Raw genomic sequence first — 26436 nt, 5'->3', positions numbered from 1 at the left:
CATCCAGCAGCAAGGGGCCGTCTCTCACAGCATCTCTCCCCGCAGGGCCTGGCTGTGCTGGTCCTGTTCTGCGTGCTGAACGAGGAGGTGCGGGAGGCCTGGAAGCTGGCCTGCCTCGGCAAGAAGGGGCAGAACGAGGAGGCCACGAGGAGCACGCAGGTGGGTGAGAGCAGGAGCAGCCCAGGTGTCTGGGGACAGGCTGCCTGCCTGGGGCAGGAGCTGACAGGGGTGTCCCCGCTGCGGGTGGGAAGGCCATGCCCTGGGCTGCTGCGGCGCCTCCTAAACCAGGGCATGTGCCTCTCTCCCGGCCTCGACAGGGCCCCAGCGCCTACAACAACACAGCGCTGTTTGAGGAGAGCGGGCTCATCCGCATCACCCTGGGCGCCTCCACCATCTCGTCGGTGAGCAGCGTGCGCTCTGCCCGCACCCACTCCAGCCAGCGGGCTTACCTCAGGTAGGGAGCGGCGAAGGGCTCGGGGGTGCCAGGAGCACGCGGGCAGAGCCAAGGGCTCCTGCCGCTGTTACGGTTCAGGCCTCCTGTCTTTCAGAGACAACGTGACGGCACGTCAGGGCTCGGCCCTGGATCACAGCCTGCTGGCTCACGCCGGCCCCACAGACATCGACGTGGCCATGTTCCACCGTGATGCCGGGGGAGGTAAGGCTCAGCCCGGTGCCCAGGTTTGGGGCTGACCCAGCGCATCCTAAATTAACTCCCGGCTGAAGGAAATCCTTCCCGTTGCAGGCTCTGGCTGTACAGTTACATCCTTCACCCTGTGTTCGGGTGTGACTCCCAAACACGCTCTGGACATGTAGGAGAGGCAGCAGCTGTGTCACATAGCACGGCCTCCTCCTGGCCAGACAGCGAAGGGCATTACCCAGCCTCCAAGGAGCTAGAAATGGAGGAGGCACAGGGTGGGGGCACAGGCTGTCGTGGGGTCTGTGGGGACCCTGGGCTCCCCAGTACAGCACAGGCGTACTGGAGTGAGACGAGTGGGGGCCGCTCTCGTGGCTGGAGCCGGGGCGTGGGACAGGCGAGCAGAGGCTGAGGGAGGTGGGTTTGCTCAGCCCGGAGGAAGAGGAGGCAAAGGGGATCTCACAGCTAATTGTAACTGCCTTAGAGGGAGGTGCAGCGAGATGGAGCCAGGCTCCTCTCCTGGGCCGCTGGTGAAAGGGCAGGGGGAGCAGGCGCAGGCTGCTGCCGCAGGAAGGGCAGTGAGGGGTCAGGCAGGCTGTTGTCCTCGTAAAGGTGGTCAACCCTGGGGTGGTTCTGCCTTCCTGGAGGCAGTCGGAGCCTGTCTGGCCCTGCCTGGGCAGAGGTCAGAGCAGAGACCTTTGGGTCCCTCCCTGCCTCCATTACTTAGTGATTCGGTCGTTTAACTGACAGATGCTCGCAGGCACGAGTCTGTCAGACCAAACCGGGAAGGAAAAGCCTCGCCCACCCTCATTCCAAATGTCTCCCCAACACATGCTGTGTCCCTACAGACCAGGACTCGGACTCGGACAGTGACCTGTCTCTGGATGAAGAGCGCAGCCTCTCCATCCCGTCCTCGGAGAGCGAGGAGAACGTGCGCCTGCGGGGCCGCTTCCAGCGCCAGTTCAAGCGGGCGGCACACAGCGAACGCCTCCTCACTAACCCCACCAACACCACTCCCAAAGGCAAGTCGCGGGGGCTCTGGCAGGGGAAAGGGTGAGCTCAGGTCCCTGGGGGCCAGGCCGTGTCTTGTGATGGCTTCAATTGCTGCTCACAGAAATATTCTCTCCCTCTTCCCTGGGGCCTGTTTTGCTGTGTCCTTCACCAGATGTGGATGGCAACGACCTCATGTCATACTGGCCGGCTCTGGGCGAGTGCGAGGTTCACCCCTGCTCCCTGCAGAAGTGGGGCTCCGAGCGGAAGCTGGGATTTGACATCAACAAGGATGCGGCCAATAATAATCAGCCAGACCTGGCCTTGACCAGCGGGGATGAGAATTCCCTCACCCAGACCCAACGGCAAAGAAAAGGTAATGGCCTGGAGCAAGCAGGCAAGGGTGGCCTGGCCTGTCTCAGGTTGTTGTGGCCCTGAAGGCTCAGCATCAGATCCATCTTGTCGTGTCCTTGGGGAGGTATGGCTTGTCACCCCCAGCTTTCATGCTCTTTTGACTGTTATGCAGAGATTTGACTTCTCTTTCTGTCTGGTGCAGGGATTTTGAAGAACCGCCTCCAGTACCCTCCAACTCTCCAAGGCTTGCCATCCGTCGGCAGGATGACCAATGAGCTGACATGGTACAAGACCTCCACGCTGGGTCACAGGGCTGTCCCTGCCGCCTCCTACGGCAGGATCTACTCTGGGGCGGGCAGTCTGTCGCAGCCAGCAAGCCGGTACTCATCACGGGAGCAGCTTGACATGCTGATGAGGAGACAGATGTCCCGCGAGCAGCTGAGCAGACACAACTCACGAGAGTGCTTGGAAGCTGTCCCCAGCCGTCACGGGTCCAGGGAGGAGCTGGACACTATCCCCAGCAGGCATGGGTCTACTGAACACCTGGAAAGTATCCCAAGCAGACACGGGTCTAGGGAAAACTTGGATCTACTGGCTGCTAGGCCCGGTCAAAGAAATCATGGGAATACACTGCCCCGGAGGCAGGGCTCCAGAGACCACCTTGACACTTTACCCTGCAGATTTGGGTCAAGAGAGCAGCTAGACTGTGGGCCAGTAAGAGAGGTGTCTAGAGAGTGGCTAAACACATTGCCAAGTAGGCAAGTGTCTAGAGACCGAATAGACACGTTGCCAAGTCGAGATACTTCTCGAGAACAATTGGATTTGCTTTCTAGAAGACAGCCTTCAAGGGACCAGCTAGCATCGGCCAGACAAACATCAAGGGAGCAGCTGGACTTTCTCTCCAGAAGATCTAATTCCAGAGAGCCTCTGGAGACAGTGCCTAGCAGGCATCCCTCGCAGGACAACCTGGGGAGTCTCTCTAGGAGGCAGCTGTCTAGGGAAAGCCTAGAGCCGCTGTCAAGGAGACAGCCTTCTAGAGAGAACCTGGAGGCCGTTCCCAGCCGACATCCTTCCACGGAACAGTTAGATATCCTTTCTTCCATCCTTGCTTCTTTTAACTCCTCCGTCCTGTCTTCGGTGCAATCTTCCAGCACACCTTCAGGCCCCCAGACCACCGCCACCCCCTCTGCCATGCAGACCTCGACGCCCTCTGCAATGTGCCCCTCGACGCCTCGCTCCACCACCTCCCACAGCATTTCGGAGCTGTCACCAGACTCAGAGTGAGTGTGTCCCTTCCTCAGCCAGGCCTTGGGCATCGTCTGCCTGCCCGGCTTCCTCCCGAAGGGCGTTTGGTCTGGGGGGAGAGGGCCGTGTAACGGTGAGCCCCAGGGTGCGTGGCAGGTGTCTCCTGGTCCTGAATAGTCACCGGGCAGGGAGAACCCTCGGGTGCGACAGCTCTGGGTGCTTGCAGTGCAGCGCGAGTAGAAGCATGAGTGTATCTGGGTCTGCTCGCTTTGCCCGAAGTGATGGCCCTCACTTGTGGCCTGTGGGGGCTCAGGGAAGATGCTTTGTGCAGCCAGGCTGACCTCCTGGCTGGTCCCGTGCTCGGGGCCGGCTGTAAGTCCCAATGAGCAGATGCGTACGAGGGCCAGACTGGATGGAGAGGAGGGGGGGCCCTGTCTACCCCAGACACATTTCTCCCCAGGGACCCTGTCCCAGTCTGTCATTTCCTCCCCTCCAGCTCTGCTCCCTGCTGGTACTGCTGCCATCCCTTCCCACCTCGTCCCATCCCTCCTTTACCTGAACTCAGGGACTTGGAGACAGTCGCTCTTGCCCTGACACAGGAGTTGGTTTCTGCTCTGGCATAGCTTGGGGGGAGGCAGCTGGAGCTCAGGGGAGATGCCATGGCTTAACGCTGTTTTTCTTTCCTCCAAGAAGAATAACAAGAAACGAGGGCCATTCCTGAGGGGCCGAAGCTGTCTGCGAGAGAGACAGAAGAAGCAGGGCCCTTCGCCTAGCCAGGCACTGCCAGCTGAGGTTTGGTGTCCCCAGGGGGCAGGGGCCAGAACTGCTGGTGGTCAGAGGCCCAAAACCGACCCTGCCTTCCCCTGCCCTCCGGGCTGAGGAGCCGGCAGCCTGCACCATCCACCGCCAGGAGCCTCCAGGCTCGGCTGCTGCCGTGCTCCCCAGCGCTTGCCCGGTGTGACAGGTATGGCAGGAGCTTGCTCGGGTGAGGGTGGCTTCTCCAACCCCCCAGGACCAAGCTCTTCCTCTGCGACCCGTTTGTACGCAGGGTGTGCGTGGAGGGTGGGCAGGGGCAGGGGGATGGAAACGGAGCCCGGGACGTGGGGGTGGGGGAGGGTTTTCTACCTTTTTGTATCTTTGTAATCAGAGAGAAGAGAAATTTCTATGGTTATTTTTACGGATGGTCTGTTCCCGGGACCCTGGAGCATTTGTATCACCAACAGCCCTTTGCTGGCTTCCTTAGGGGTACCAGGGGCCCTGAGGTGGGCCGGAGGGACAGTGCCAGGCAGACCTTATGGCTTTGCCAGCACCGCTCTGTCCCATCCCCGTTGCAGGGCAGCTGGCCCTGCTGCCCCTCTCGCCCTCCCACCGTGCAGCTCCACACGTGTCTCGGCGCCGTCCTCCTACCTGGTGTCCCTCAGGCCCCTGCAGCCTTGCCGGCCCCGCAGCCAGGCCCCCCTCTGCCCTCCCGTGGGACCCCCTCGGGGCTGCCCCCCGTCTGCGAGCCAGGGCTGTGTGCCAGCGAGAGCACGAGCGAGTGGGGCAGCAAATTGGGCACTAGGGACCCGCTGGGGGGGGGAAACGAGCTTTGCTGTTCAGTCTCACTCCTGTAAGCGCTGGTTTCCTCCGCTCAGCAAATGAGCACTGTGTTTTTACCCACTGCGTGTTGTGCTCTTTAACCTGCGTGTTACAGAGCCAACCTCTGTTGGTTTGTGGGTCCAGGCAAGGAGCTGGATGACCCTAACCCTGCTCCGCAGCAGGCTGGGCTGTTCCCAGAGCTGGCGCTCACCCTGTGGAGGATTAGCATCTGCAGGAACATGACGTGGCTCCCGTCTTGGGGTCCAGCATTGCCCACTAAAGTTGTATCTAGTTCCCTGGGGGCTCTGCGTACATACGCACGCATCCCTGCGCTCTCTGGCTGGCAGAGGCCCCCAGCTCAGAGTGGCCTGGATTTTGGGAGACAGAGATAAACAGCACTTTGCCCTCTCTGGAAATTCAGGCCGCCCTGATGGTTTCTCTGCTCCCACTGGCTGTGCCATGAGGTGACACTCCTCTGTGCCTACCCCGGCCTCGGGGCAGGGGCAGCCGGCTCGGGGGGCCGGCAAGCTCCCTTTCACCGGCCGAGCGCGGTGCCTCTGCTCGGCTGCCCCCGTGGTGCTCTCGGGGCTGCGTGACAGCGCGCTCCGTACTGCCTTACTGCCACGCTGCTGTAGCTTCTTACTGCAGCCCAGCCTGACATGTTTACAGGAGAGGACTTGTGCCGCTGGCCTCTGGGCCCCTGGGAAGGCCAAGGCTTCTCGGCTACCTCCCCGAGTCAGCGGGGAGGACACAGAGGGGACAGCAGGGCTGGGTAACGGGGGTGCCATGGCAGGCTTGCTGCTGCCCTTCTCCCAGGGCCAGGGAGGGAAGGGCCTGCTGACATGTTTACATGCCATTTGGGACCGGCACGCAGAGGGAAAGCCTGCCGGCCCTGGGTGCCAGGAACAGCTTGGGCTCCTCCATGCTGCCTATCTTTGCCTTCACGAACAATCTCGTTTACATGTTTCTCTCTGGCTGCGCAGCATCGGAGCTCTGGCCTGTGCCTCGGCCAGCGCCGTGTTACCCCCGGCAGGGTTATCCGGTGGGTACCCATGTCCTCACCCTGGTGGGTACCCACGTCCTGCCCCTGCCGTGCCACAGGGCCCGCTCCTCCGCCAGACGGGGCACGAGAGTGCTTTGTGTTGGTGCCAAACGGAGAGCAAGTGACAAGTGCCAAAAATGAAGAGCGCGGCGGAGCCGGTGGCTATCCCCGCACAGCTGGGCCGGTCAAGAAGCGCAGGAGTCAGTCTGTGGCTCGGTCCCTGATTGTAGTGCTGTGGCCTGGGCTCTGGGGAGCATCCTCCTTGGATTTAGGTTTGGGTTTGGTTGGTTGGGTTGGTTTTTTTTTCCCCTCTCTCCATCTCCCGATTCTGTGGGCAGGGAGCGGGGAGATGCCCGCGCCCCCCCCTTCCCCCCCCAGCTGTGTAAAAGTGTATCATGGAAGCGCCAGATTTGGAAATAAAAGTCTATAAAACGGTGCTGGCCTCTCTGCCGTCTCTCCCTGTGCGTGGGAACCATGGCTGGAGCTGCGGGCACAACGCTGGGGCTGGAGGCGATGCTGGGAGGGGGCTTGGGCAGGAGCTCGCAGCCAGCTCACCGTGGCCCCGGGGCAAGTTGACCTCAGGGTGACGGGGACCTTGGGTGCTGCCAGTTGCTTAAACTTGGCTGTATCCGTCCCCAGAGATATGGTGAGGGCTGCAGTGGTGCCCAGTGGCACCGGCCCTGGCTGGCAGGCACCATGGTGGCTGTGGTTAGCTGTGGAGCCCATGCGTGGCAGCAGCCGGCAGCCTGGGCGAGGCCAAGGGCAGCATGGCTGGGCTGTGGGGACAGAGAGGGAAGTGGGAGAAGGAGGAGGAAGAGACCGAATGTGACCCCGGTGCTTTCAGTCCCTCCCTTTTCCGCAGCTGGAGGGGAAGGAGCAGGTGAGCAAAGGGCAGTATTGATCCATGGCACTCTGAGCAAGGGTCGCCACTGATGAGCGTAGACCCTCGGCCCCTCACGGCCTTCCTCCTTGGTGCTGGCCTGAGCCTGACCCAGCCCAGGGTGGCCCCTGAGCACTGGGGGTCAGGCTCACAGTGGCCCCTGGCTAGTTCTGGTGGTGCCGGATGGTCCTGTCCTGCAGCTCTTCTCGAGGCTGGCCAGGAAGGGCTGTGGGGGGCTGGGGTGGCCGAGGGGGAGCCATGGGCAGAGCAGCTGGGGCGTGGGTGGGGGGCTGGAGGCTGGGGCACAGGAAGCAGCGATAAGGAGGCAGTAGATGGCACCCAACGTTACCAGCTGCTGCCAAGCAGGAGCCCTGTGATGGCCTTTGCTTCCCGGCCAGGTGAGCGGATGAGCGATGGGGAGGCAGCGTGTGGGCGCCTGTGCCAGCACCGGTATGTTGCTACCGGGCCACGGTGGGACTGACGGGCACGGGGGTGGGACAGCGCGGGGCCGGGGATGCAGCGGGGGCTGAGGGGTGCGGGCTCAGCCCCACTGCTGAAAGGCAGCCGAGGACTCCGCATGTGGCTGCTGTCGGACCCGGGTCGTGTGAGCTGGGGTGGCCACAGGATGCTTCCCCCCAGGAACGAGTTTCTCTGACTACAGACCGCGTGGTCCTGGGTGTCACCACTCATGACAAACACCAGCCTCGTCCCACCACCCAGGGCACCCAGAACTCCCCGGTGCCTACCCTGCCCACCAGCTTCACCCTGCAGCCTGGCACCAGTCAGCCCAGCCCACTGGTGCCGGCATGTCCATGGCCGCGTTCCCGCAGGTCTGGGCCAAGTGTGACTCAGAAATTCTCTGAAAACAGTGGAGGTACCAGATCGTGGTGGAGCCCAGGAAGGTGTGATGGGTTCAGCAGAGCTCCGGTGCCTGCTGTGGACCTTTGGAACAAGATAACGGCTGGGTCCATGCACTGAGGTAAAGCAGGACAGTCTACGGGGCACAGCACACGCATTTCCAGCAGGTAAGCAGGGGCTGGAGCAGTGCCCCGGGGAGGTGACCACTGGCAGCCCTTGGCAGGAGGTTGGCACCAGGATTTGCCCAGTGGCAAGAAGACCCCTGCCCTGCACTGGGCAGGGGCGCTGGGGCGGTGGCACCCTGGGCACAGCTGTGGGCCAGCAGCTGAGGCTGGCCAGGACAGTCCCCAGGATGGGATGGCCTTGGGGACAGCAATGACAGCCCGTGGCCTGCCACAGCCAGGGTACCCAGGACAACAGGCCCTGGGGGAGCATGGTGGGTGCCACACAGCAGCGGGGCTGGGAAGCAGGCAGCTTCTCGGCAGGGCAGGAGGAAGGGCAGGAGGCAGGGAGCGGTGTCTCAAAGATCACGGGCAGTTATTAATAAGAGGAAACAGAGTGTGCGCCTGACTGGCGGCACCCGACCGGCTTGGGCACAGCAGGTAGGAGGGCTGGGGGCAAAGCGGGGACTCAGGGTGGCACGGCCCTGGTCACCACACGAGTGGCTCACGGGTCTGGTCACAAGTGGATGAGCATCTCAGGACCGGTTGGGACGTCTAGCTGGGTGAGCCTGGTGGGACAATGGTACCTCACAGCTTGAGCAAGGTCAGGCTGCAGATCTGTATGGAGATGTCTTGGTCCCACCATCCCGGCCCCACAAAGGAAGAGATCCCATCCCAGCCCCGCTCCTCCTTGCCCATGGGCTCAGCCCGCTCTGCAGCGCAGGGGGCTGGGGAGGGCGCTGGCGGAGAGATGGCGAGCCCGTGACGCTCGCTGGGGATTGACATTCCTGCTCCCCTCATGTGTAAAGGGACAAAGTCTGCGGACGGGGCTGTGGGGTGGCCGGGGCTTTGCTCGGTGGCTGTGGTAGCCCGCTGCCCTGGCTGCGCTGCGGTATGTGGAGAAGGGTGGTTGCCATCGAGGGGGGCTCTGCCTGGGCAGCCCCTACCTGTGCACTCCGGTGGGGCAGATGGGGCTGGAGTGGGGGAGTGGGGCAGGAGCAGGCAGTGCCAATTGCTGGAGCCCCGGCTCCCTCCCTGCCCACACGCCGGCTGCCTGACGCTCTCCAGTGTGAGCTGCTGCTGCTTCAGGACTCCCAAAACTCGGCTCACCCCTGGCCTCGGGGCCGATCCCGCGTGCCTGGCCGGGATCTGATGGCTCTGTGAGGCCAGCGGGGCTGCAGGAGGGGCTGCGGGGTGGGCAGGGTGCTGGGTGTCCCCGGCTGCGGGGACACGGCCGAGCCATCCCTTATCTCACCGCAGCGGGCCGGCACACAGGAGGGCTGGGTGGCCATGGCAGCAGAGATGGTGCTGAACCACCGAGAGCCCCACAAGGTGCTGAGCGAGGCTGATCTGGAGGAGGTGGCACAGCGGAAACCTCCTGCCAAGCCCTCGCTGCACAGCTGTCTCCACAAGACCAGGTAGGACTGCGCCGGCCGGAGAGATGTGCCTAGACCCCGCCAGGCACCGTGCGCCCCAGCCCTGCTGCCACAGGGAGCCCAGCTCTGGCTGTTGCGGTGCCTGTAGCAGACACGGTGCAGACCCGGGGGTTGGTTCCTTCAAGCCCAAACAGCCTTGTCCCTGCTCTGTCCTCCTGCCTGGAGGGACACCTTGATCCCACAGCTGGAGCTGGGGGTCTGGTGGGACCCATTGCTTCCCATGGGGCCCCCCGCTGATGTCCCCAAGCCCTCATGCTTGTGGTCAGCCCTGGCTCCCTCTCCTTCCCTGCCAGATGCTCAGCCTCCACCGCCAAGTCCCTGCTGTTCCGGTTCCTGCCCTTCCTGAGCTGGCTGCCCCGCTACCCGATCAAGGACTGGCTCCTGGGGGACATTGCCTCAGGCTTCAGTGTGGGCATCATGCACCTGCCCCAGGGTGAGTTATGCCATGCCCAGGCCGCCAGGGGCTCCTCACAGGTCATGGAGCCAGGGCGTGGCCATCCATGATGTGTCTCCTTGCTCCACCATGTCCAGGGCTTGCCTACGCACTGCTGGCCGGCCTGCCACCTGTCACCGGTCTCTATTCCTCCTTTTACCCCGTCTTCCTCTACTTTTTCTTCGGGACGTCCAGGCACAACTCCGTGGGTGAGCTGAGGGACCACGTGCTCCCACAGGGATGGTGGGGAGGGAGTGAGGGTGAGGGGGTGAGCTTTCATCCATGGCGCAACATTGACATGTCAATGGGTGCGGGGTGGGGGAACCTTTCTTCCCTTTACCTACAAAGAAGGTGGTTGACCATACCAGAGCCCAAGAACACTGGGTGTGCTTTGAGCCTGGCCCAAGGGGACAGGTGCCCGTGGACCTGAGAGAGGTCCTGGTGCTGACCTTGGGCTCCCTGCCCAAACCCCACCTGTCCCCAGGCCCCTTTGCCGTCATCTCCGTCATGATTGGGAGCCTGACGGAGTCTCTGGTGCCCAGCGAGGACTTCCTGGAGCCTGTCAACGGCAGCAATATGACGGTCAATGAGGAAAGGAGGGACGCTGCCAGGGTGGAGCTGGTGGCCACCATCACTGTCTTGACAGGCATCTTCCAGGTAAAGGGGCCCCAGCCCAGCCTGGCAGGGAACCGGGGGGCTGTGGTGCCACAGGGCCACAACCTGTGGGTCACTTCTGCCGCTTCTCCTTCCAGGTGGCCCTGGGCCTCCTGCAGTTTGGCTTTGTGGTGACCTACCTCTCGGAACCGCTGGTGCGTGGGTACACCACTGCTGCCTCCGTCCATGTCCTCATCTCCCAGCTCAAGAATGTCTTCGGGATCTCCCTGAATGAGCACTCGGGGCCGCTCTCGCTGTTCGCAGTGAGTGGGGGCTCACTGCTGCCCGGGTGCCTGGGTGCTCACCTGTGGGGCACATAGAGGCCCTGCCGGAGAGGCATCTGCTTTCCTGAGCCTGTTCCCTCCTCCTTTGTCCTCTAGACCTTCATTGAGATCTGCCAGAAGCTACCAAATACAAACTTGGGCACCCTGGTGACGGCCATCATTGCCATGGTGGTCATCTTCATCGTGAAAGAGCTCAACCACAAGTTTGCCGCCAAGCTGCCCATGCCCATCCCCATCGAGCTTATCACGGTACCCAGAGCTGCCCCAGCTCCCTGTGGGGATGCAGCCACGGATGGCCGTGTCCCCTCCAGAGTGGGGAGGGGTGGGATGGGGTGCCTTGGCGAGGGCAGCTCTAGGGCATGTGTCCCCTCCTCCTCCACCATGGTCCCTGCGCAGGAAGGCCCTGCCTCACTCCAGCCATCCTCCCCCAGATCATCATCTCCACCGGCATCTCCTACGGCGTCAACCTGAACGCCAAGTTTGGCATCTCCGTGGTGGGCAACATCCCCAGCGGGTGAGCAGTGCCGGGCCGTGAAGGTGGCTGAGCCGGGGCACCGCACTGCCCATGGGACCCCCCTTTTGAGCCCTGTCTCCCTGTCTTGGCTGTAGGTTGAAGCCGCCCGTGGTCCCTAACTTCAGCTACTTTGGGCAGGTGGTGGGCAATGCCTTCGCCATTGCCGTGGTGGGCTACGCCATCTGCATCTCCCTGGGCAAGATCTTTGCCTTGAAGCACGGCTACAAAGTGGACAGCAACCAGGTGATGCTCCGACGGGCAGGGCCCCTTCCCTGGGGGAAAACCAAGCGTGTATTTCTTGCAGTCAGGGGAAGGCATGGTGCTCCCCCTCCACTGCTTTGTCCCTGCAGGAGCTGATTGCGCTGGGCTTCTGCAACTTCCTGGGTGGCTTCTTCCAATGTTTCGCCATCAGCTGCTCCATGTCTCGGAGCCTGGTACAGGAGAGCACAGGGGGGAACAGCCAGGTGGGTCTGGGCAGCGCTGCCTCCCTCTGCGGGGCTGGACTGGGGGCAAGGAGCACAGCGAGTGGTGGGGGACTTACCCTTCGCCTCCCGCTCTCCTTCCCCCCAGGTAGCCGGTGTCATCGCATCCCTTGTCATCCTGGTGACCATCCTGAAGATCGGAGAGCTCTTCCGGGACCTGCCCAAGGTACATCTGGTCCCACAGCCTCTGTGCCACGTCTCACCCCCGTGCCTGTCCCATGGCAAGGTGGTGTGGCTATGGTCCCCATAGCTGCAGGGACTTCCCTCCTAGGCCATCTTGTCTGCCATCATCATCATCAACCTCCACGGTATGTTCAAGCAGTTTAAAGATATCCGCATGCTCTGGAAGTCCAACCGAGTGGACCTGGTAAGGTGCCGACCAGCCCCGGGGCTTTGCTCTTGTCCCTGGAGGGGGTTTCTCCACCCTCCCTGAGGCTTGTATATGCCAGCGGGGAGGCCATGCTGCAGCTGACAGTGTCCCCCCTCCAGATGGTCTGGGTTGTGACATTCCTGGCCACCCTCTTGCTGAACTTGGACATCGGCCTGGGGGCCTCGGTGGCCTTCGGGCTGCTCACCGTCATCTTCCGCACCCAGCTGTGAGTATGGCAGGGCTGGGGCCAGTGCCATGTCCTGAGGGCAGGAGAAGCCCATGGTGACCTCAGCCCCTTGCTCTGCTCCCCACAGCCCCCACTACTCCATCATGGGACGCATCTCCGACACTGAAGTCTACAGAGACGTGGCTGACTACCAGATGGTAACAGCACCAGGGGGTGGGAGAAGAGCTGCCTGCAGCTGGGGAGGGGGGCGTCTCAAAGCATCCCGGGGGGCTGTTTGCTGGGGAAAGAAGCAGGGGGCATTTTAGGGGAGGGAGGGAAGGGGAGCAGGGGGCTCCATCCCAGGGGTAGCACCCTCCCCGTCTGCCCCCAGGCACAGGAGATCCCTGGTGTGAAGATCTTCCGCTCCTCCTCCACTCTCTATTTTGCCAACGTGGAGCTGTACGCTGAGGCCCTGAAGAAGAAGGTAGGATTGCCGCCAGACCCCCTGGTACTCCCTGTGCCCCCGCCGGCCGGCACCAGGGTGGCGGTGTGGTGCCTGGGGACACAGTGCTGCATTGGTGTGCAGAGCGGCATCAACGTTGACCGCCTGATCAAGAAGAAGAAGAAGGCCCTCAAGAAGCTGAAGAAACAGCAGAAGAAAGCAGAGAAGGAGAAGGCAAAGAGGAAAAAGGTGCTTCCCGGCTCCAGCGGACCACCCCGGTGTCGCCCTGCACCGTCTCCCTGCCTGGCCCTGGCCCTCCCAATCATGCCTTTGCCGGGCTCGGTGGCGTGTGGGGCTCACGGTTCATTCTGAGGCCACTGGGTTAGGAGAGGCACTGGGACAGATCTGGGCCACGGTGTCACACCCAAGGTCAGTGGGGAAAGCCGGGCCGTTAATGATTAGGCGGTGGAGCCAGTAAGTCATTAGCCACTTGGTGAGTTAATCAGAATTAAGAGCGGGAGCAAAGGCTGATCTGGCGCCAGCTAATGAGTCCGGCTCTGTAGAGGGTCACTGGGGAGAGGGATGGGTCTCGAGGCATCCGGAAAGAGCCCAAAAGTGGGTGAAGGTGCGAGGGAGGCACCCACGCCCAGGGCCACCCACTGCCCGTGCCCTGGTGCAGCCAAAGAGCCCTGCCAGGCCCCACTGCGCTATAGGGCAGGGCGAGTCCGAGGAGGACGCTGCCCAGCCAGGGGTGCCGCCAGCCCCCGTGCAGCGAGGCCGCGTCTCCTCCCCTCCCCCAGGACGCAGAGGACGGGCTTAATGGTCCGGGAGTGTCGGTGATCGAGCTGAGCGGGGCAGAAGGCAGTGCACCCCCCGAGCCCACCCTGCGCACCCTGGGGCTGCCCCAGCCCCCCTTCCACACCGTCATCTTGGACTTCAGCACTGTCAGCTTTGTGGACACTGTCTCTGTCAAGATCCTGAAGAACGTAAGGGGCTGGGGGAGCAGACGGGCCAGCAACCTTCCCAGGGGCGTCCCAGGGGGTGGCCTGATGGCTGCTGCCTGTCCCTCTTCCCGGTTGAAACGCGTTTACTGCTATTTGCAGATCTTCAGGGATTTCCGTGAGATAGAAGTGGACGTCTTCATTGCCTGCTGCTCGGGTGAGGTGGCCCTGCAGAACCATCAGCCCTTGCTGGGCGTGCCCACCCATTCGGGACGCAGCTGCTGGCCTGGGGCTCTGCTGCCCTCCATGGTGTCCCCATCCCCTGGGTTTCCCCAGGGGACAGGTGCTGCAGGTTGTCCCAGGGATCCAGCCTGAGCCCCGCAGCCCCTGGCGAGGCAGCTGGATCCCTGATTGATGACCTCCGTGCCCCTGCAGCGCAGGGGGAGGGAGGCTGCTCGGGGTTGGGGGGGTTGGTGGGTTCAGCAGGGTGCCGTAGCTTCGGATGTTTCTCCCTCCACACAGTCTCTGTCCTCGCCCAGCTGGAGCGGGGCAACTTCTTCAGCTCGACCATTACCAAGCACTGCTTCTTCCCCTCCGTGCATGATGCTGTGCTCCACATCACCGGGGAGCAGCGCCAGGCCCCGGTAAGCACCCAGCCTCCCTGTCCCCATCACTGTGACGGAGGTGGGGGGGCAGCCAAGCCCACCCCCTCCCTGTCTGTCCCCGTTAGGCGCACCACAGCACCAGGATGTAGCCCTGCGAGAGGAAGACGCGTCTCCCCGAGGAGCTGGGCGGATGAAGGGGCCTTTGCCACCCCGACGGCACCAACTCACCCACCCTGGGGCCCGGGGGCCTTGTACCCCCACCAGCCCCTCTGGACTTTCGAGGGCTGGGGCCCTGCCCTGGCCGTGAGCTCCTGCTGTGACGGAGCTGCCCCAGCCCCTCAGGCCGAGGTGCCCGCCGGGAGCCCCCGCGCAGCCCCACCACGGGCCTGTCCCACCGGGCTGGGCCCTGGTTTGGAGGGGCAGCGGAAGGACCCCCGGACCCGGCCAGCGCAGTTGGCGTCGCGGATAAAAATCATGTAGCTTTTTCTCAGGTTTCGTTTTAACGCACTTTCCTCAATAAAGGTGACCTCAGGCTGGGTGGCCTGGCTGCACCCCGGTGCTTGTGGGCACTGCCTGGCGGGGCCCAGGCCCGGGCCTGGCCCTCCCTGCGGGCAAGCTGGCCCGCCACCCCCTTCCCTCTGGCCCTTTTCTGCCACTTTTCCCCCTCCGACCCGCTCCGGGTCCGTCGGGCTGCGGCCGAGGGACCGGTACGGGCCGGTACCCACTCCGGTCCCGGCCTCACCCGCCGCCGCGCCTTCCCGCCACCAGGGGGCGCCGTTGCGCACCCCCCCACACCCCCGTTTGCGCATGCGCCGCCCTCAGCCCGCCCTCCCCTCCTATCGCGGGCACCGCCCCGGCCTCGTGCGCATGCGCATCCCCGCCCCCGAGCCCCGCCCTCCTGCGCAGGCGCGGCGCGGCGCCGTCGGTCGGCGGCGGCGGAGACAAGATGGCGGCTTCCTCTGTGTGCCGGGCGGGGTGTGCGGCCGGGCGGGCGTTGCTGCGGGGCCCTCGCCCCTCCGTGAGTCACCGCAGCGGCGGCAAGCGGCGAGGCGGGTCGGCGGGAGGCCGGCGAGGGGGACGGGAGGCTCTGCGGTGCGGTGGGGCTGCCGGGCCCAGCAGGCCGGCCGGCTGGGAAGGTCATGGGGACGCGGCGGCCTGTGCGGGGCGGGCGGCGGTCGCCATGGAAACCTCCTGCCTCCGGAGGGGGGCCGGGCCCGGCGGGGGGCAGCGGTGGCCTTCACCCTTTGCGGGTGTTGTTGGGGGCCTGCTGTCGGCCCCTCTCCTCCTCCCCGGTACTGGTTTTTAACCAATTCATGGGACTCTTCGCTGGGGTTTTCGACCTGCTTGAAATCTCTGGTACTGCTGAGCGTTTCCAGCTCTCCGGTTAACGAGCGGTGTGCAGCAGGAACTCCCCCATATAAACGTGAAAGAGCTTGTCTGGTCTAGCTTTGGTCAGCCGTGTGCCCGGCAGTCTGCGTTCTGGAGGTCAGCCCTGCAAGAGGGAAGCTGCTGTTTAGTGGTGATGGTAGCGTTTATTTCTTTTTTGTAGGCAGCTTTATTGACTTTGACAAGGAACCGAGGTGCTGCCACGTATGCCCAGACACTCCAAAATATCCCTGAGACCCAAGTCACCACCCTGGACAATGGTCTCCGTGTAGCTTCAGAGGAGTCCAATCAGCCAACATGTACGGTAAGTTTAATGTAGGTTAAGGGCTTACTTGAAATGATCTCAGCCTTGCCTAGTCTGTAGCATGTCTTCCAAAAGCGACAAACCTCTATTTGAACTGAAGTTTTTGACAGAGACCCTACCACTTCTCTTTATTAACTGGTGTAATTAATGCAGCAGTAGAAGGCTTCTCCTGGCTTGTATAAGCCTGTAGTCAAGCTTTCATGCTCTACAAGTTTTCTCAGCCTTAATGTTTTTGTGTAAGCAGTAAGTGACCAGTAGTAGTCATATCTTTGGCAAAAGTAGGGTTTGGCAAAGCTGCTGGATAAAAAGCCAAAATGTGTATGGGAAACAGCGTCTGGTGCTTGTTCTTATTTTGGTGCTACTAGTGCATTGTCTGTGGAGGATACTTCTTGTCCCTGCTGTTAAATTTGTGGCATGAGGCTTGATTATGTTGTTTTCTTTTCTAATATGCGTAGTTGATGCTTTTGCCATTAGGTGGGTGTGTGGATCGGGGTGGGGAGCCGCTATGAAGATGAGAAGAACAATGGAGCTGGTTACTTCCTGGAACACCTGGCCTTTAAGGTAAGGAGGTATGCTAGGTCTGGCACAGGACTGCACGGAGAGCTGTTCTGAGTATTCGCTTATATATTGTGCTCTCGCTTCGGAGGCTATAGCTGTTGAGAGAGTGTAAATCAGGCCATCTGAATCCCAGATACTTTGCACATAGTATAAAAATAAACTTCAAAAGGCACCTAGCCTATATGGTGCTCTTTGCATATGCGGCAACTTGCAAGCGTGCACGAATTAAGGCGACTCTTACTTACTAGTTGGTATTTCCCCTCTTAAAGGAAAAAAACGTTGTAAGTAACAAGCGAGACTGAGTATCCAACGCTCTGGTTCCAATCCCTGACTATCCTAGCCACTGCGTAGCGCACATATGTGATTATGTTATGAAGCGTGTTTCTTCAGGTTAGCGAGCAGAGCTCAAAGCATCATTTACTGTAGCCATTTACTTTTCTTTGGTTTTCTTAGAGGACCACCAAAGTTTAGAGCCTACAGCTATTACTTTTCTAATAATGTAAGTGCCTGCTGAACAGCCCTAGGGCAGAAAGTATCTGAGCCTGGGACTTGCTGACTCGAGTCCAGCCTGTGCCGTCATAGGCAACTGCGGCATCTGGCTTGCTCCTTAAGAGAAGAGTTCTGTATTAAAAGTAGTTTTCTGCTCCAGTTCTGGCTTTTTCTGAATATTGCTACGGGGATAGCTAGAAACCTGCTTATTTTTGGTTTAGGTTTGTTCTTGGTTTACGTCCGCTGATGTCACTTCAGCCACTGTTGTCTCTTAGTGCAGATCTTCTCCTTTCCTGCTGGGTTTTTGCTGGTCTTTCAAAATACACTTCAGCCATCCTTTAGCTAGAGTAAATAAGCCAAGTTTTAAATCTTTTGCTTTCTGCACGTGCTCTTGGCTTTTATGAATCATGTGACAGGTTTTATTGTTTCAGGTCTTTATTGTTCTTTTCCTTGCTTTAGCTCTACCTGAGAGGGAAATCTGTTAATTTCATGATTGTGTTTATCTGTTTTCTTTTAGGGCACAAAGAAGCGTCCTTGCGCTGCCTTTGAGAAGGAGGTGGAGAGTATGGGCGCTCACCTGAATGGGTACACCTCGCGTGAGCAGACTGCCTATTACATAAAAGCCTTGTCCAAGGACATGCCCAAAGGTAGGATAGCCAGTGGGCAAAGTCTCGTTCGGAGCTTAAGGATGAAGCAAGCATGTGTGCTTGTGTTTCTCTCCCACCAGCATCCTTTCTAACAACAGACCAGGGAATGAAGTTGTAGCTGAGCAGTAAATTGGAGGTTCTAGTTGGTAGTTGAAGAGAGCACTACCATGACATGGTGTTTCAAGGCTGCAAGTTTACGTGTTTCTAAAACCAGTTTTGCAGAGATCTTGTTATCAGGCTGCACTATATTGACAGGAGGGGATTCAGTAGTCTGTGGTTGTTTTATCGAGCTGGGAAACTGAGGTCAGCGACAGCATCAGAGCGCTCAGTGCAGCTCTTGTGGGTGTTGCTTGTGCTCTGTACTACCATGTGCAGACTCTTCTTTGGGTCAGTTTTATCCAGAGACGGTGACTTGAGTCAGAGCTGCGGGCCCTACTGTAGATGCGGGCTACGCTGTAGATGTTGCAAGCTCCCTGTAAGGATTCAGCATGTTTCTGCAGCAATACCCTGCTGCTGGTGTGCTTCACCCTCTGCAGCTGTTGCCTGCTTTCCGCTGGCAGTGATGCTTTGCAAGCTGACTTGGTGACTTCATGCTAAAACAGTGTTGTTTGTCTCTCTCTGATGCTCTGGGAATGGGTAGTACTCATCTCTGTTATGTTACATCTGCTCCCCAGTGTGGTTTGTTGCTCAATCCTCTTGTGGTACCCCTGCTGCCTGTATGTCTTTTCTCCTGTCAGCAGCAGTGGGTAGCAGTCAGGCAATGGGATTGCTAATGTAGGAAATATGTTGCAGTTGTAGAGCTTCTGGCTGACATCGTGCAGAACTGTGCGCTGGAGGATTCTCAGATTGAGAAGGAACGTGGCGTCATCCTTCAGGAGATGAAAGAAATCGACAGCAACTTGACGGATGTTACCTTTGATTACCTTCATGCCACTGCTTTCCAGGGAACTCCGCTGGCCCGCACTGTCGAGGGGACCACAGAAAACATCAAGTGAGCAACAGGCTGGATGCAGTGCACAGCCCGTGGGTTCAGTCCTTGGGGTGCATGGCTGCCGCTTCTCGGTAGTGGTGACTGCACGAGGAAACCAGTCTGTACACAGGGGTGATCTGTGCCCACAGGCTTCTTGTTGTGTCTCGACTCTGTTTTCCCCGTTGGTGCTGGTGAAAGTGTAATGCTGCACGTTCTTCTCTAGAATCTCTCTCACTTAAGATGTGAGGTTGGTAGGGCCGGGTTGAACCTTGTCCCACACCTGTCAGTTCGACACTGTTAGAGAAATTAAGAGCCAGTGGTGCTCATTTAAGCAGTGGCCTTGACTGTACATACCTGTTAGGATACTGGTAGCTCAGCGACCAGGGTCAGTATTCTATTCTGTACTGAAGTTTATCCTTAACTCTCCACCGGTTTCTTGGCTGCTGGTTTCTGTTCTCTATGTTCTGGAATTAGAGCACAGCAAAAGCACAGACAGCGTAGTCTTCCTTCTAAAAAGTATTGTTACCCTACAACTAAGAGAATCAACAACATCACTGCTGTGTCTGCACTGTGAATTTGCTTTTCCTAAGCCTCTCGTCTCTCTAAATGCTGATACACTAGGACTGTCTGTTTTATTCTAGGCATCTGACTCGAGCGGATCTAGCTTCGTATGTTGATACTCACTTCAAGGCACCTCGTATGGTCCTGGCAGCTGCTGGAGGTAAGTTCTAGATCCTCGTGATTCTGGGAAGCCTGGGTATTTTCAAGCTAGTGATCAAACCCCTGTAACGCATCTCTGATGCGAAATCAGATTATTTTGTTTAAGCTGTTTAAGACTTTAAATCTGTGTCTTTCCCATTGCCAGGTATTTCGCACAAAGAGCTGGTAGATGCAGCTAGGCAACACTTCAGTGGAGTGCCATTTACATACAAAGACGATGCTGTGCCTGTCCTCCCGCGCTGTCGCTTCACAGGGAGTGAGGTAAAGTTGTTTTGATCCTGAACAAAACAAGCAGCTGTTGCCAAACTGTTGAGTGAATGTGAAACCAGCTGTAGCTGCCTCTGAGAGGAAAAATCTGTGTGTCTCAGAGAAGCTGATGAGACAGCACCTTGATAATGCCCCTGTGTTCTGTTCTTGGGGCTTGTTGCCCCAACACATTGCGTTTTAGATAGGCCCAAATCCATTAGGAATATGAGGCTGTCGCTCACGTCATCTGCTGGAAATACTGTATCAGAGCAGCTGGTTTGTGCTCCGTAGTGCCTGGGACTCTGTCATTTCACTGGGATAATATCGAGTCCTCCAGTTTGTCAGCCTTGCGTTGCAGCAGGCTGCAGACAAAGCCTCAGTGCTCATCCAGGTCTCCCCTGCTCCTTGATGATTTTCTAGATCCGTGCCAGAGATGATGCTCTCCCTGTTGCCCATATTGCTCTTGCCGTGGAGGGGCCAGGATGGGCTGATCCAGACAACGTTGTCCTCAATGTGGCTAATGCTATCATTGGACGCTACGACCGCACGTTTGGAGGTGGTAAGGTAAGAGGCTTGTGACTGTGATAGAGCCTGGAGCCTTTTAATACGAAATGTTAGGGAGACCGTGGGTGATTGTGCTTTATGGAAGACTGTTATGGTCAGCTTCCAGCTGTGAAGTGGCTAGGACTCTGGAAAGTAGGATAGAAGTGCGATGAAGGCTAATCAAGATGATGCTGGCAGATGAACTGAGACTTCTCTGCTAGGTTTGGAAGAGGTTTAGCTGGTGAATTCTCAGCAGCTTATTCTCACCCTCACAAACTGACCAGTCGGTGGGGGCGGTGGTGGAAGCAGGACCGAGTCGTCTATAGTCTTATGATGCAAGCTTGCCTTACAACTAGAAAGCAGGTGGAACTTGTTAAAAACCCCAACGTTACATCCATTCTTGTCTGAGATCTGTCTGGCCTGCATAGCTGTGCTAACCCCTGTTACGGGGAGACTTTGCACTTCCCATTTTCTCCCACTCCTATGGTGGTATGCATACCAGCTCCTCATCTGCGGCTGGGAAAGGAAATGCTTGTGCTGGATGGACTCTTAGGCCATTGTCTGTGGCTTTTCCACCAGCAAATCTCATCTGTTGACCACATGAAGGGCCTAAATTAAGCTCTTCTTCAGCAAACTGTTCCGCTCCGTCTTGTCTGTGGTCTTTGCGAACACAGCTCAGTTGGAAAGAATTTGAGTTGTGAGGAAGCTGTAAGACTGAAATGGCTGACGGTATCTCCTTATTTACAGAATCAGTCCAGCAGGCTGGCTACGCTTGCTGTGGAGCATAATCTCTGCCACAGTTTCCAGACTTTCAACACCTCTTACTCTGATACCGGCCTCTTCGGTTTCCATTTTGTTTCTGATCCTCTGTCCATAGATGATATGCTGTATTGTGCTCAGGGGGAGTGGTAAGTATAACTTTGGCAAAAGTTCCTGTTTAAAATCTGACCCTCTTGTGGGATACTGAGCTGATGGGGAGCGTATTAGGTTCTTCAGAGAGCTGTGTCTCTTTATGAACTTCTTAGTAGCTTGCGTTCAGGTTAAGTGATCCTTTAAGTGGTTTCTGTAAATGTTTTGAGGAGCTATTTTAATCCCTTAGGGCTTTTCAGGTCTTTCATTCATGCTTCCAAGTATTAGCACTGAGGCTTTGGGGTTTTTTTATATACAAGTGAGATTGTTCCTTAGAGACAAGGCTTTACCAGGTAAGAGACGTACTGCCGTTGTTATGTTAAGCTTGAGTGAAGCCGTCAGAGTTCCTGCCTTTCAGACTGTTGTGTTGTGGCTGATAAATGCCCTGATGCTGGAGTCATGCCAGTGGTTGTGGGCCTTCTGTCTATACATCTTATTGTATACATGCATATCCCACTAATGGTTCGAGGATACATCTGAGATTCAGAGCCGAGCCATGCTGTGTATGGAGCAGATGGAGTTAGCCCTTGCCTCGGAGACGTTGCAGTTGGCAGGGGAGGAAGGGATTTAGCAGCTGGAGACCAAACAGACTCTGTGGAAATGCCTTGTTCTTTCAGCATCAGTTTCCATAGCAGCTTGCCGTGCTTGGGAATGGCTGACAAGCTTTCCTTCTCTTGTGATAGCGTACTGCAGACCACTGATGGGCAAGCTAGAGCCAGCACCAGGGCTGTTTAGGCCTTTGTGAGTGTAAGTCAGCGTGTAACCTGCTGGCTGATGTCCCCTGCCTGTAAGCTTGAGCTCTTACCTCCTGCTGTTCGGTGCTCCCCAGTTCTTAGCCACTCTGTGGTGATCAAGAGTGAATCTCGAGCCTGCAAGACAAGTGATGGTGATAATAGCTTATTTCTGCAGAGGCTTGGGAAAGGGAGGAATTCACTTTCTGTCTGAGCAGACAAACATCTTTAAGAGCTTTAGTGGTCTTTCCGTCTCCTCTCCAGGATGCGTCTGTGCACTAGTACCACAGAGTCAGAAGTGAAGAGAGCCAAGAACTATCTCCGAAATGCCATGGTGGCTCAACTGGATGGTATGTTCTGGTGTATGGATTGACCGCTGTGCAGCTTTCAGAGGGTTACCCCTTACGTCTCTCCTGGGGAGCAGGAGCTCTCCTAGACATAGCAGTACTGCTGGCAGGCACTGGGCAAAGTTTCCTTTCCCCTGCCCTGCATTCCTGCTGCCATGTTGTCAAAGCAGCTGACCCCAGCCTGCTGTGCTCCAGGCTAGCTCTGACTCTGTAAACTTCTAGTCGTTTTGTTGCTGAGAGTGAATAATGTGCTGCCTGGTGAAGTTAGAATCGAGACCCTCAAACTGGTCTGCCTTGGCTGTAACGCTTTGGGAGACTGGTGAAGCAGTCTTTGTATTGCCTAACTCCTGACAGAGCTGCGTAGAGTGATAACTATGACTGGTACTTTATCAGAAGCCGGTTTAATGGCTAGAGTTTCTTCTGTCTGCGTTGACTGATGATCAGGCTGTGCAATTCTGGAAGGCTTTCATCTATGCTGACCACATGGTATCTTCAACATCTAGGTACTACCCCAGTGTGTGAGAATATCGGAAGCCATCTCTTAAACTACGGGCGCCGTATCCCTCTGGAGGAATGGGATGCCAGGATTGCTGTAGGTATCCTTTTGTTTTGGTTGGGGTACCGAAGTGTGGTTGGTGTCAGCATTTTCTGGCCGTAGTTTGCTGCAGTAATGTGAAGCTTACTTATCCCTTAGTCAAGCTGCCTGGAGTCCAGGCGGTCAGCTCACTGACACTGATATAAAGATGTCAGAATCTCTGGCATAGACTCAATGTGTCCTGTGTCCCTGTGGCTGGATTTAGTCCATCCTGGAAAGAGGGCATTTGCCCGTGTTAAGCAGCACAACTTGAAATTCCCTTAACGGTTTCCCTGGAGATGACCAGCATCTAGTTTGTGTAATTCCGCAGCCACTGTATCCCTTGGAAGGCTTATCCCTTGGACTGCCATGTCTTCTGTACCCTCAGAAGAATGTGTTGTGTAGAAAGTTAGCCATCCTTGCAGATGAGAGCTGGACAGTTGGTGCAGATGGCCCTCAAGGGTCTGACAGTATCTCTTTAATGATCTTGATATCTAATGGCAACAGTAACTTCCAACTTTGAGAAATACAGGTCTGCTAGAAGGGTCGTTAATTGCTTGTTTGATATTTATTAGGCCGTTGATGCAAGAATGGTGAGAGAAGTCTGCAGTAAATACATTTATGACAAATGCCCGGCAGTTGCAGCAGTTGGTAAGTCGTACACGGCAATTAGTACACGGTAGCTCAGAAAACAGGAAGGGGTCAAAAGCTGCGTGGAGGTGAGCTGTAGGCATTTTTTGTGTGTCTCTTCTGGCCTCTTAACCACTCTGGTTCTTTGCTGGTGTCCTCCTACCGCTGCACGTTAGATGTGCTGAGGCGCACTTGCCAGGAGTTCGAACCTGCAGGTGATGGAGGCGCAGTGGCAGCGAGCTGCTGGCTGTCCTCCCACCTCTATGCTTGCTGTGGAGCTGTGACTAAGACTGGGAGTCCCATTGCTGGGTGCAGGCCCAGCGGCATCTGCCAGGTGTCCTTACCCTGGGGTCATGGTGGTTTATATAAGGGAAGTGAAGGGACCTGATTCTCTTGCGCTGCTCTGGCATGTCTGTCTGGCCAAGGACAAATTCCTCTCGGAAAACCTGCCTGAGCAGCTCAGCTCCGCTCTGCTGCCTCCTTCCTGTGTGTTGTGGATTCCCCTCCTCCATGCAGCTGTTTCCTCTGGCCTTCAAAGCAGAGCGGCTTGGAAAAGGGAGAGGGTTTTTGAGCAGGAAGTTGGCATGAACTAGACAAAATCTCAGTGACTTGATGGCTCTCTGTATTTCATACCTGTGTGTGGAGCTTTACTGAGCATTGTGGAGCAGCATGAGAAAACTTATTCTGAGGAAACAAGTAACAATTTCTCTGTCAGGAGATGGTATCTGCTGGTTTTCCTGATGGAGGTTTGAGCTGTAGTTGCCTGGTTTTGTGCATAGCCGCTCTGTATTGTGAGCGCAGCCTGCTCTGCCGCCATCTGCTTTAAGACCATGTGAATCTGCACAGGGATTTTAACTACGTCTCCAGTGACTGACTCTTGTTCTGTTCACTCAGGTCCCATTGAACAGCTCTTGGATTACAACCGTATCCGCAGTGCCATGTACTGGATCCGCTTCTAGGACGTGTCCCTGCAGGTTGGAAATAATGAAGCTGTGGACTGTGACAGGTTCCTCCTGGCTCTTAATGTCTTGTGCACCAGGGGCAAGATGAGTCCCATCAAAATGGCCGTCTTCTCGATGTTAAATGTATAAAAATAAAAATAAATATATCCTACGTGGAGTTGGTTCTGCTGGGAGTCAGCCGTGTCTTGCTGGGTTGTGTGCGTGTAGACATCTTGCCAAATTGGTGAGGTATTGGATCAGTCAGTCTTGATTTGTCAGGGCTTATGCTAGAAACTTGTCTGTGTGTCTGTCTGCAGCCCCACCTCCTCTGTCCTGAGCTAGCAGTGTCCTGATCCAGAGGTCTTGTCTTTAGGCTGGTTGAAGGAAGTCTTTCCGCTGGTACAAGGCTGCCAGGGTAGCTCTAGCTATTTCCACTGTGCCCTTCTGTGCGCACAGCAGCATGGTCAAACTCAGGCTGTCGCGCTGCTGTTTGTACAGACGTAAGAGCAAAGAGCCCTCGGCTGAGGGGAACCTTTGTGCTCTCCTGCTCATCGAGGAGATCAAAATGTATCTGTGGAAAGGTGGTCTGCTTCCTGTCCCTGGGCTGCGGCGTTAGTGTTTCTGGCTTGGCTGTTTGTGACTCTGGTGTCGGAGCGACTGCCTCTGCGGAGGGGCAGTTTGTGCAGCCCCTCTCTCCCTAGCCAGTTACAGGCAAGACTGGTCGGCTGAGTTCCCACCACCTGTTGAAGCTGGTGAAGGTCATCAGCCGGGCCTTGCCTGGTGCTGCCTCAGTACGATGGAGGTGGTTGTCTCTAGCAGAGTCAGGGTAGCGTGAGGAGCTAGAGCTGTTGCTAGACAAACATTTTTCCAGAGCCTGTATGGGAATGTGTTAATCTCATCTTAAGCTTCCTGGTTATCTGTAAACCAGCTCCGTAATGAGCAGAGATTGTTACGGACGGAGTGTGTTGGGTTTTGTATACATATTCCTCTTGCAGGTGAGCCTCCATCTATCCAGTCTGTCTCAGCTATGGAATAGCTGAGAGCTGCTGACTGAAGTATAGGGTGACCTGGCCTATGCCTGGAAGATAACATCTACATCTGAATAGTTGATAGAGCTACCCAGCCCTTCCTGCTTTTTCTGGTGTTAATCTGGTTGTTGCTCCCTTGTCTTGCCTCTGGGAAGCTGGAACATGGAACAGAAAGGGTGAAACTGAGCAAGGAGGATGGAGAAAAGCGTCCCACCAGGTGGCACTAGCCTGTCAGAGCTACCTTTGGAAGCTGTGAGGTACTCCTGTATAATTTTTGTCTTTGGGATAAATCTCCCTGGGATTCTCATTTAATTTCCAGGTGCTGCCCTGGCAAGTGGGATTTAAAAATAGTGTAAAAGTTTCTAGGAGTTAGTCATTACACTTGAGACTAATCCAGTGTACTAAATCATTTGTGCTGAATCTGGATTCTTGATGAGAGAGTCAGTGTGTCTGAACTCATTGCTTATACTAGGCAAGTTTGAAACTGTTAAATGTTCTTGATGCAATTTGGGTTTAACTATCGTCGCAAGCTCTGGCTCGTTGCAAGTGCACTGAGGGCTGAAAAACTAAACAAGCTTACTTACGCCTCAAGCCTTGTGGAACCAGTAAATGATTCTGTCTTGGTTTTGTGACTGCAATCAGACTAATCCTCTTTTGTCTTCCATTGCTATATATTTCCCTCTCCCCCAGGTGAGCTTCCAGGGTACTCTGCAGTTGGTGAGAAATACGAGGAAAGGGAGATGTACATCCTTGCGTTAGCATTTCCTACAAGTTTTCTTCTCTGGAGGTATCCGCTTGGCAATGGTTGTTCTCCTTGAGTAATTCCCCAGGCCTTCCTGCACTACTTTGTACTAGGAGGAGGTTCAAACCCCTCTGCGACGGCTGCTTTCCAAACTGCTCTGTTTCTCTGCAGAAGCAGCGGGCTGGCTGTGCTGAGCGGCACGCTCCCAGCGCTTCAGGGAGGACTTCACACCTGCTCCCTCCTGACCAGGAGGCTGCAGCTCTTGGTGGCTGGGTGCAAGGGTGGCTGGCTTATGCAGCGTTAGAAGGTATTTCGTAGATGCTTTTATCCTTGTAGAAGTCTGAGTGTCTGGGCTGATCCGGTCTAAGAGCCGTGCCCTGGTGAGTGGCATTGGGTGCAGGGTGCTGTTGGGTGCCCGCTAGCAGTTCGGAGTCGAGGCTGAACCGTGCCCAAGATGTTGACATCTTCTGGCTGTTATTCCAATGGCACTTAGCCTTGTAGTGCCTGTCACGTTTGGGTGCTGTGGCAGTCCGTGCGTCCAGAAACACGTGCGTCTCACAAGCTCTAAGGATTGAGAGGTTTGTGATATCATTTTTCCTCGG

The 26436-nt window shown here is 57.1% G+C and overlaps 3 protein-coding genes across 9 annotated transcripts in view; all 3 read left to right on the top strand.

Annotated features, from left to right (window-relative positions):
* The window catches only part of CELSR3 (cadherin EGF LAG seven-pass G-type receptor 3), a 34871-nt gene extending 28599 nt beyond the window's left edge, over positions 1-6272 (top strand). For 3 of the 6 annotated variants that reach the window (XM_063348222.1, XM_063348221.1, XM_063348219.1), the window contains 7 exons: positions 46-159; positions 318-454; positions 549-655; positions 1483-1656; positions 1800-2000; positions 2181-3258; positions 3914-6272. In XM_063348222.1, coding sequence (XP_063204292.1) covers positions 46-159; positions 318-454; positions 549-655; positions 1483-1656; positions 1800-2000; positions 2181-3258; positions 3914-3944 — 1842 coding nt within the window. In that variant the 3' untranslated portion in view covers positions 3945-6272. Of the gene's footprint in view, positions 1-45; positions 160-317; positions 455-548; positions 656-1482; positions 1657-1799; positions 2001-2180; positions 3259-3913 lie in introns of those variants that run through there. The other 3 variants (XM_063348223.1, XM_063348220.1, XR_010072816.1) reach the window with 2 other exon arrangements.
* Positions 6273-8573: 2301 nt separating this feature from the next.
* On the top strand, positions 8574-14692 carry SLC26A6 (solute carrier family 26 member 6). 2 transcript variants are annotated; one of them, XM_063348225.1, is made up of 20 exons: positions 8574-8634; positions 9003-9160; positions 9472-9611; positions 9710-9820; positions 10096-10268; positions 10364-10528; positions 10646-10798; positions 10981-11063; positions 11159-11306; positions 11414-11527; positions 11634-11711; positions 11817-11912; positions 12035-12141; positions 12230-12299; positions 12473-12565; positions 12668-12772; positions 13324-13509; positions 13627-13681; positions 13987-14108; positions 14195-14692. In XM_063348225.1, the coding sequence occupies exons 2-20, from the start codon at positions 9033-9035 to the stop codon at positions 14216-14218; spliced, it is 2151 nt and encodes a 716-aa protein (XP_063204295.1). In that variant the 5' UTR covers positions 8574-8634; positions 9003-9032; the 3' UTR covers positions 14219-14692. The 2 variants fall into 2 exon arrangements, with proteins under 2 accessions (XP_063204295.1, XP_063204294.1); XM_063348224.1 differs by having other exon boundaries at positions 13627-13816.
* Positions 14693-14933: 241 nt separating this feature from the next.
* LOC134521607 (cytochrome b-c1 complex subunit 1, mitochondrial) lies at positions 14934-24251 on the top strand. Its single transcript, XM_063348226.1, has 13 exons — positions 14934-15087; positions 15619-15759; positions 16234-16320; positions 17324-17453; positions 18246-18444; positions 19065-19144; positions 19289-19404; positions 19810-19953; positions 20680-20840; positions 21837-21922; positions 22423-22511; positions 23069-23144; positions 24018-24251. Exons 1-13 carry the CDS (start codon positions 15016-15018, stop codon positions 24080-24082), a joined length of 1446 nt encoding a protein of 481 aa, XP_063204296.1. The 5' UTR covers positions 14934-15015; the 3' UTR covers positions 24083-24251.
* The last annotated feature ends 2185 nt before the right edge of the window (positions 24252-26436 follow it).

The sequence above is a fragment of the Chroicocephalus ridibundus genome, chromosome 10 (assembly GCF_963924245.1).
Source record: "Chroicocephalus ridibundus chromosome 10, bChrRid1.1, whole genome shotgun sequence".
In the NCBI taxonomy this organism is placed as follows: Eukaryota; Metazoa; Chordata; class Aves; order Charadriiformes; family Laridae; genus Chroicocephalus; species Chroicocephalus ridibundus.
This window is presented reverse-complemented; position numbering and strand designations above follow the sequence as displayed.

Excerpts from the sequence above, each read along its gene's own strand:
- SLC26A6 (XM_063348224.1), top strand. The coding sequence starts at position 9,033 with ATGGCAGCAGAGATGGTGCTGAACCACCGAGAGCCCCACAAGGTGCTG. Across the intron at positions 9,821-10,095 it reads GTCCAGGCACAACTCCGTGG|GCCCCTTTGCCGTCATCTCC; the intron begins GTGAGCTGAGGG and ends ACCTGTCCCCAG. Across the intron at positions 12,142-12,229 it reads GTCATCTTCCGCACCCAGCT|CCCCCACTACTCCATCATGG; the intron begins GTGAGTATGGCA and ends TGCTCCCCACAG.
- LOC134521607 (XM_063348226.1), top strand. The coding sequence starts at position 15,016 with ATGGCGGCTTCCTCTGTGTGCCGGGCGGGGTGTGCGGCCGGGCGGGCG. Across the intron at positions 16,321-17,323 it reads TGGAACACCTGGCCTTTAAG|GGCACAAAGAAGCGTCCTTG; the intron begins GTAAGGAGGTAT and ends GTTTTCTTTTAG. Across the intron at positions 20,841-21,836 it reads TATTGTGCTCAGGGGGAGTG|GATGCGTCTGTGCACTAGTA; the intron begins GTAAGTATAACT and ends TCTCCTCTCCAG.